Raw genomic sequence first — 9,887 nt, forward strand, 5'->3', positions numbered from 1 at the left:
GAATTACCATGCCAAATTTGGTGCTTGTTTCACCATTTTCATGATTCTCTTGAAAAATTGCATTTAGCTGCCCCACTAAGTCCTCTCCCCTTCATATCCTCAATATAATGCTAGAGTGTGTAGAGTATGTTTGATACAAGACAGAGATATTATGATCATGCCTTGTAGACATTTTTTAGTGTGTTCTATATGTATTATGTTGTTAGGTACTTGTCCAATATGTACACAAAGGATTGATTATATTATTAAAGCTATTATCTCGTAGTACAGTATTCCATGATGTAGCAGCCAGTTAACAAAGTTAAATTTTTAGGTGTTCCTGCTGTTTTATATAATAAATTACATGGTCACTATATATATATTTTTCTTAAACCTAAAAGACAAGTGGTTAAAAATAGAAAAAAGGGTTGAAGAAGATATTTATTTTACCAACCATACACATGGTATATATTCACACAGTACTGGATAACTGGCACTTCGCCACACTAAATAGCACAAAAATGTACAAAGTCAATGTTGATAATAATAAACATAACTTTCATTAATAATTATAAGCCGTTGGATTCCCAAGTTGTGTTAGTAAGGAGTGACAATGTAGTGGATATTTCCCCTACAACTACAACTGCCGTTTGTCGCTGACTAGCCGACCCCTTGTCGAGTTCCCCAGCCAATGCCTCGTGGTCTAAGGTCAGCTACAAGCGCCGCCTAACAAAGCGAGGTCAGCTACAGCCACGCCTACCTCCGCTATATGAGACCTCACCTCGTCGTGACCTGCCACCTTTTTTCATCGCTCCTGAACTAAGAAGACCTCTCAACAAGAACTCCTGCTGGACCCGGAACTGTGAAGACCGCTCTCTCTCTTGTGCCATTGCTGGCCATCTTCCCGGACCGGACCATCCACCACTGACATCGTCGACAACAACTCACGAGCGTTTTCGGTTTATCGAGCATTAGCTTCCCCTCCCCACTGGTGGTGTGAGTGACCCACACTCCAGCTGGAGAGCAGCTATAGCGCGATATTCCCGACGTGGTTTGAGCTCTTTTCCTTCTACTGCCATTTTTCCTTTTTTCGCTCTGGCCTAGGGACCTGCACCCTCAAAAGTGTATTCGTCCTGCGGTCCCCCCTGTAACTGTTCACCTCCCTCCCAGGAGATTGTGAACACGAAACGGGGTTGGAGCAAGAACCCCTCCCAGCCGAGTCTTTCCAGGAAAACCGTGATCGTGCGGGTCCACCTGGAAAGAGGGTAGCAATCCTTATCCTTCCCCAATAGGCACACTTAGCTCACGTCTATAAGTGAGCAGTCACATACACTAGGAAGTAGGTTTCCCCAACGGGGCTCCGGGAGAGAAGCTCAGGAACCACTCTACGACCACCAGCCAGTGGGGAGTGCTGAAATTCCTCTGCTACTTACTCAACCGGAATAGGTAGGCTAATAAAAAAAAACAAAAAACAACTTAACCACCGGTTATGGAGTGCGTACGCCCTCCTAACCGAGACCCCGCCTGAACCGCCAACCTGACGACCCGAACCACGACAGGCTCCGCACAGAGAAAGCGGACCAGTTACGGGCCTTCCACGAAGCCCTGAAAAGCAAGAACACTGCCACCGCCTCCAACAACTCCACCACCACTGTTACCGCCACTGAGGACGACAACTGGACGAAGGTTGAAAACAAAAAACGCCGACGTGCTTTTTCGGGAAACGAATGCCGTCAAGCAGCCCAAAAGGCACCCATCACCACCACCAGCTCACCTCCAACGACACTGCCAAAATTCCGGATCTCGAAAACGGACACAAAAACGACATATGCCGCCATCACAGAGATGGAAAAACTAAATCCACTGGCCAAGTTCTCAGTGCGGCCCAACCTAAAGGGGGAGATGATTATTCACCCCAAAGACAAGGACTCTGCCACCACCCTCGACACTTACCTGCAAAACACCACCACCGTTGCATCAACCAAGCTGGACCCCGCCCAGAAACTGATGAAGTCGGTAGTCCTCCGGTACCCAAAGGAACTACCCCTCGAACCCCTGGAGAACCACCCGAAGATCCTAAAAGCCGAGAGATGCTCTCCCCCGTCCGACAAGACGGCCACCACAAAACAAGTGCTCATAACGCACTACGGTCCACCCCCCAGCACCATAGACCTCAAAACCTGGGGGATCTACGAAGTGAGGCCCTTCGTCCCGGAGCCCCTGCGGTGCTTCAGATGCCAGAAATACGGGCACCATCAGACGAGGTGCACGTACAAGGAAATCTGCGCAGTCTGCGCACAGAAGCACGACACACACTCCTGCCTCACCAAGTTGAAAAATGGAGAAAAAATTGCCCCCAAGTGTGCCAACTGCGGGGGCAAACACCACGCCTGGAACCCTGGATGCTCCGAGAGGACAAAGAGGGTCCAGGCAAACCGACCAGCAGCAAGACCGGCCCCCACCGCCTGCACACCAGCCCCACCAAGTACCTTCGTGTGGGGAACCCAAAGGCCAAAACAACAAAGCCAACCTCCTCAGCCGGTCAACACCCAAAGTGCAGCCCAGTTTCCTGGCCTCACTACGGCCACACCTCAGCCACCCAAGCAGCAGACAACGACAACCACGAAAAAGACAAAAGAAGCACACACCAAGGCACCAGAAGGAATGATACACGTATCAGACCTAGCCAAGATACTGACAACCTTTGCGGAGGGCCTAGCCGGACTACTGGGCCACAAGATCCAACCCACACAGCTCAAAACACTCATGGGGAGCGTCCTCGGGCAAGTCGCCACAGCTCCAGCCACCTCAGTGGAGGACGCCACGCCGGTCCCCACACGAGTGACAGCCGAGGTACACTCTACACCGAAGAAGGCCACCAGAGAACCCAAGATACCGACAGCTCCCAGAAAGAAATTGGACGTTTCAACTCCCCTGAACCGAACCACAGCCCAGAAGGCAAAACCACAGAACAAGAAGATATGAACCTGATCCAGTCGGAATCGGACTTGGACATTTCCATCGAGGACCACCAGAAGTCCCCGATGAAACAGTGGTGGAAAACATCAGCACCCTGAACATCCTAACATGGAATGCTAAGGGCATCAAAAATAAGAAGCACCTCCTGCAAGAAGCAGCAGCCAAGGACAAGCTTGACATTATACTGCTACAAGAAACACTTCTACAAGAACACCACTGTTTCAAATTCAGTGGTTATAAGACATCCAGGAGGCATTTCACGCAGGCGTCAACAAGAGGAAGTATGATCTTGGTCAAGTCAAGCATACCCTCCTCCGAGGTCATGCAGCAATTTCCATGTGGGGAAAACATCGAGACACAGGCCGTCAAAGTAACCCTCAAAGAACGGGAATTAACTGTTCACAACATCTACAAGAACCCAAGGGGCTCACTGGAGGTGACTCAATTATTCGCTTCAGCGGCTGACCACGCCACACTCATAGGAGGGGATTTCAACGCACATCATCCCTTCCTAAGCTCGGTAAGCCCCACAAATGAAGACGGCCTACACCTATACACCACTTTTCAAGACACACCCGAGATCTGCCTCCTGAACACCGGAGAGCCCACCCACACTAGGGGAGGAAGGCTAGATCTAACCTTCGTCTCCAGTGCACTACAGCCTTCGGCCTCCTGGCAGCTACACCCCACGCTGACCAGCGACCACTTCGCCACCCTAACAACGCTGAAGGTGAACAAACTCCCCACTCCACTCCCGCCGAGATGGAGATACAATACCCAAAAGACAGACTGGGGACTCTTTAAGAAACACCTGGCTAAGTGGCGAAAAATCACAGCCGGCCTGAGCAGCACCCGTGGACGAGACAACCCTCCACCAACAATTGGTCGAGGCGTTTCACCAAGCGGCAGAAGAGGCTATCCCAAAAACAAAACCCACATCAAGACAGTACAATGATTACTGGTACTACTGTCCCAGGGTGAAAGAACTCAACCACAGAGTGAACATGGCCCGAAGAAACTACAGGAGACATCCCACGGCAACAAACAGACATCTCCTGCAAGTCATAGTTAAGGATACCAGGGAAGAGAAGGAGAAATAAAAAACGTAAGCTGGCTCAAGTGGTGCTCCGAACTGAACGAGCACACCTCCCTTGGCAAGATGTGGGCCCAGATCCGAAGGGCATCTGGGAAGGCAACACCACCACCACCAACCCATCCCAACCCAGAAGAGGAAGCCGAGAGACTTGCAAAACTGTTCTCTGACCGAGCAGCAACGAAAAACCTCCCGAGACAGGCGGAGGAGACACAACGGCGTCTGCGACAGGTCAGACTCCAGATGATCGAAGAGGCCTGCAACAGTGAAGATGACACCGACAGACCTTTCAACCAGCAAGAACTCCAGAAGTCGCTAAAACGAAGCAAGGACACAGCACCAGGGGCCGACAGGATAACCTACTCCATGCTTTCCCATGCTGGAAAAGCCGGACACGAGGCTTTGCTACAAGTCATCAATGCTTCGTGGACAGCACAAAGACTTCCACCGGAATGGAAGAAGGCAGATATACAGCCCATTCCGAAGCCCAGAGAACCAGACAAACCGAGACCCATCTCCTTTCTCAGCTGCACAGCGGAGACGGGAGAAAGAATGGCTCTCAACCGACTCAAGTGGAAAGTAGGCAGCCCACACCCTCACATCTTTGCTTACACCGAGAACACCGGCACAGGCAACAACATCGCCGAGATACTCAGCACAGTGGACTACAAACCAGCTCTGGTGGCCTTCCTCGACCTGGAGAAGGCCTTCGAACTAGCAAATCCACTGGCCATTATAACGACGCTCGCTGAAAAAGGCGTCAAAGGAAGGTTGCTGGGGTGGATCCAGAACTACCTCACACAGAGAGAAGCAAGAGTACGTTTTCAGGGAGCAACCTCAAGCTACAGGGTCCATGAAAAACGGAACCCCACAAGGAGGCATCCTCAGTCCAATGCTGTTCAATGTCCTGATGAAAAATCTTGTCAAACTTCCTTTCAGACAAACAGCCAAGCTCCTATGCTATGCAGACGACTTACAGCTTATAGTAAGAGGATCAAACAGACTAGCCAACACGCAACACGCACTCCAACTTATAGAAGAGGAGTGCAACAGAATTGGACTCAAGATAAAAGCAGCCAAGTCGAAAGCGATGGCCATCTGCACAGACACACCAGACAAGACGCTCTCCATACAAAACACGCCAGTATTCTGGACCAACACCCACCAGTGTCTTGGAATCTGGTTTGACCAGAAACTCACTTTCAAGCCGCAACTCGAGTATCTCAGGCACAGGACGAAGAGCAGACACAATATAATGAGGTCGCTCACCAGCACAACCGCAGAAGCAAACCTTCATGTGCTCAAAGCCTACTACACGGCCGCCATCAGATCGCTGGTAGATTACAGTGCTCCAGCACTCATTGGACTGAGAGAAGACCAAATAGCTAAGCTAGAAGTCATCCAAAATAATGCTCTCAGGACCATGCTCAGAGCACCCATGTGGACCAGAATTTGCAATTTGCAATTGGAAACTGAACTACCACCCCTGGCAGTAGGAGTCAAGCAGGTGACAGCCGGTCTCCTCGCCAAAATCTGTAGATCAGATAAGCCCACAGCTGCCAAAATTCGAATCAGTGCCTCCCTCCACCTCGACCACAGAGTGCGAGGGGCCACCTGGTCGCACGAGGCAAGCGAGGTCATCCGACACCTGCAAGCAGAAACACTCGTCAAGAACAACCAAGACACACGAGACAATGGTTACGTAGTTCCTCCACCACGGAGCCCTCCACCAGCCACATTCAAAATTACCGACCTAGGTGATAGCAAATCCAACCTCCAGAAGGAGGACTTCAAAAAAATAATTCTGGAAGCCATAGCCACCGAGACACCGGCTGATGCAGCATCATACTTCACAGACGGCTCGGTGGATCCAAAACATCATACATCCGGAGCGGCCTTCTACACCCAAGGTCAGACCCTCCGATGGAGACTTTCTAACGACTGCTCCACCGTACAAACAGAGCTGGTAGCAATCTCAAAGGCCCTACAACACGCTGCAACACAACACAACAAGTCCATCATAATTCACACGGACTCGAAATCGGCCATGCAGGCGCTGCAACACAGTCAACCTAGAGACAACGTCCACATCATAACCTCGATCCTCGCACAGCTACAGGAATTCCAAAGACAAAACCGCCCAGTCGTCTTACACTGGATTCCCAGTCATGTAGGGATCGGGGGAAACGACGTGGCAGACGAAGCAGCCAAGGCAGCCACACGTTCTAGTAGCGTATACATTCAAGTTCCAGCAAGTGTGCAACAGATCAAGAATTACCTCAGAAAGACTAGCAAGCTCCACATCCAAAAGAGCTTCCTTCACGCATTCAACGCTGGTTCCCAATCAGCCAAATGGTACCTGGCGGCTACAAAAGGGGAACCACCTTTCACAGACAGGAAAACACCAAGACAAACCCAAGTTAGCCTTCATCGACTACGACTAGGGTACAAGTGCTCCTGGCAGATGATCGGAAATGACGTCATGGAATGCACCTACTGTCAGGAGCCAGCAGCCAACCCACTTGAACACTATCTCCTCGACTGCGAAGTCACACAAAGCCTCCGAAACAGAACTCAAAACTTCCAAGAAGCACACACAACACCAGCGGCCACTCTAACCCGAAAGGCCCAAACAAACCACATTCACCACCTTCTCCGGGTCATCACACGATACCCACCACCCAGATAGCTTAGAAAGTACCCTCTCCCAGCAAGTGCGGACCCCAGTTCGGGGGGCGCGCCACTCCGAAAATGACCACGTCCAAGAGTGGGGGTTGGTGGTAAGCGTCCACTGATCGGGTGTCCGCTCACACTTGCAACCTGCAGTATCCTTCCATATCTGCAGGTAGGACAACCTCCAATCCCAATCCGGTCTGGCTGCTCCTGGAGCTCCAGCTGGAACCACCGAACGGGCCGCCTATAGGCAAAGGCCCGTGTCGGACTACGGTCCGACAATCTCAACAACAACACAACAACGTGACCTGCCCTCTTCTTCTACCTACAGCCACGCAACACCTCCTCTGAGTAAGCTCCTCACCAACCAGCTCTCTCTACTCCACGCTTCTAAGTTCTAACCACGCAGCAGCTTCCCAGCACCAAGCTGCACTGTACATCCAATACAATATATGTACAGAGAACGCATTGTGAGTTTCCTTTCTCCAACACATCCTGAGTGTGAGACAACATCTCGAAACCCCACAACAACGTGTAATCTTCAACAGTGGAGGATCTTAAAATGGAGTCTTGTTAGAGGTAATGTGATTTCTCTGATGGCGATTACAGTTATTCTTACGTGCGAACCTCTTGTTGTAACGATACATATAGCGGTTTGAGCGGGTTGAGTTGTCAAAGTAGCCCAATGAGCCCTCATTGACTGTGTGCGAGGGAGTGGAGTTGTCGCCCGGAATGACGGTGTATAGAACGGTATGGGTACCGTTATTCATCGGTTTGGCAGGATGCATGCTGACGAGTGTGGCCTGCTCTATGGGTGGCCCGAATATGGGTTGCTCGAATGTGGGTTGCTCTATGGGTGGTCCGAATGTAGGCTGCACTAAGGGTGGGCCGAATGCGGGTTGCTCTATGGGTGGTCCGAATATGGGTTGCTCTATGGGGAGTCCGAATGTGAGCTGCTCTATGGGTGGTCCGAATGTGGGCTGCACCATGGGTGGTCCGAATGTGGGCTGCAATATGGGTGACAGTTGCATTTGTTTTATAACATTCATGATCGTGGAGGAGGTATTCTGTATTTCATCATACAACCCCTTGATCTGGAGACGCTTTGCTATTTTGAGGAAGGGGGAGAGTTCGTTCAGATGGATGTTAATCTCCCCCCGACTCATAAAGGAGAGTAACTCTTCCATATATTTGGCCGGTATGTCAACCAATAAGATGAGGGGGTGTTTACTAAGATTATGAAGGAAGGTATTATAGAAGAAGGTGCTGCATGTTATCAGGATCATCTTGTGAACGGCGAAGGAACGACCGGCACAGGTGAGGGTGACGTCGGTGAAAGCCTGTTGATCGTACAGCCTGCAGAACATGGAGACAATACTACTTTGGTGATTGTTTCATTTGATGTTGTATCGTTCGACCTCCATAATGCAACAAGCCACTACTGCTCCATACCCCGCGAGGAACGTCAATTGGCGAGTCATATCATTGTGTATTTTTGATGGTTTGCTGACATTTGTTATATTAATATATCTAATTTCGGGTATGTAGCATAAACAAAACATATTTGAGCTCTTAATTCATATAAATTATATAATTTTAGGCCGGTGAGACCACAATTGACAGGCGAGGATGACACTGCATGGGCTATTGAGATTCTGTAAAATCTGTGTTGGTAAATATTAAAAATAAATAATAATTTCACCCTCGTAATCAAAAATTCTCCTCAGATCAATGTTCTTATTAATATCTCGTTTAAAACATGAACAACAACCTGAAAAAAATATAAATACGGAAATGGATGGCACATTTTAATAATCATAAAATAAGGGTCCTAATCTATTACTCTTTCAAGCAAGTAAACCTAATGCAGTGAACAAAAATTACATCCATCTTTCCCTTCCTTCCTTCAAGAATTTGCCTTCTTTCTTCAATACCCTCCCTCCCTGATGAGCAGCTTACATTGTATGCCACCCCCCAGACCCCTCCCTCCCAATAAACGGACCTCCCCCAAGTCGACCCTTATCCCCTCTCCATTCAAAGCAGCACCGTGTAGAAAGACCCAGCCCGGCACAGGGGTTAGGTGGTGGAGTAGATGATTACATTTTACCGCAACTGTACAAGTGGAGAATGTTGCTCCTATTAAACATTACCCTGACAAAGTAAATCCAAAGAAAAGGGAGATCATGAGGAAGGAAATAGAATACATGCTTGAACACGACTTGATAGAACCCAGTAGTAGTCCATGGACCTCACCTTGTGTTCTAGCTCCTAAACCGTATGATGCTTCTTACAGATTTTGTAGAGATTTCAGAAAAATTAATAAGTTAACTAAATTAGATTCCTATCCCATTCCTAGAGTTGATTGTTTTGATCGGGTAGGGGATGCTAAGTTTGTGACTAAATTAGATTTGTTATAAGGTTATCGGCAGGTAGGTTTGACCGAAGAGGGCAAAGGTTATCTCAGCCTTTGTAACAATGGAAGGATTGCATTAGTATAAAATGTTACCTTTTGGCATGAAAAACTCTGGTGCATGTTTTCAGAGGTTAGTAAGTGAAGTACTGTGTAAAGGCTTGGACTTTGGGATACAAATCCCTTGCCAGCCTAATTAGGATCTTATAAAATGAAAGTCAAGAAATGGGTTTCCAAGGTGTAACAAACAACCGTAAAAATTGACATCTCTTTACTACGAAAATAATCACAATAAATGACACCACTCACACAAATATTAAATAAACAAATATGGGAGTCAAACAATTACGGGAGCCAAACAAAGTACAGATATTTCCTACGGCTGCAGCCCGGTGGAATGTTCCGTTGACGCGGTGGTCCGCTCTCAGGGGGAAGGTCCAGGACAGCTTTCTCAATTGGTGCCAGTGTTGGTGGGCGATGTCTTGCCACACTGGAGAGACGCCAGGGCACGGACGGTGGATAGGGCGTGGAGGAAGTGGCGGTGAAGAGGCAGCCGCGGTAGTAGCTGGAGCAGGTGTCCGAAGATTGACAGCCAAATAGTGAAGGGCTGGGTAATCAGCCCACGAACCCTAGGAGCCTCAGATGAGTACACGACCAGAGCTTGAACGAACAGCGGGGTGCAAGTACAGCTGTGTTGACGGTTGGGTCGTGTCTGATGTGTGACGAAACAGCAGCGACCTTCTCACCTCCGTC

At 49.1% G+C, this 9,887-nt stretch overlaps 1 protein-coding gene across 1 annotated transcript; it reads right to left on the minus strand.

Annotated features, from left to right (window-relative positions):
* Positions 1 to 7,281: 7,281 nt before the first annotated feature.
* On the minus strand, positions 7,282 to 8,091 carry LOC121857100. Its single transcript, XM_042352976.1, has one exon. It carries the CDS (start codon positions 8,089 to 8,091, stop codon positions 7,282 to 7,284), a length of 810 nt encoding a protein of 269 aa, XP_042208910.1.
* Positions 8,092 to 9,887: the final 1,796 nt, after the last annotated feature.

This window comes from Homarus americanus, unplaced genomic scaffold, assembly GCF_018991925.1.
Source record: "Homarus americanus isolate GMGI-L3 unplaced genomic scaffold, GMGI_Hamer_2.0 scaffold1024, whole genome shotgun sequence".
In the NCBI taxonomy this organism is placed as follows: domain Eukaryota; kingdom Metazoa; phylum Arthropoda; class Malacostraca; order Decapoda; family Nephropidae; genus Homarus; species Homarus americanus.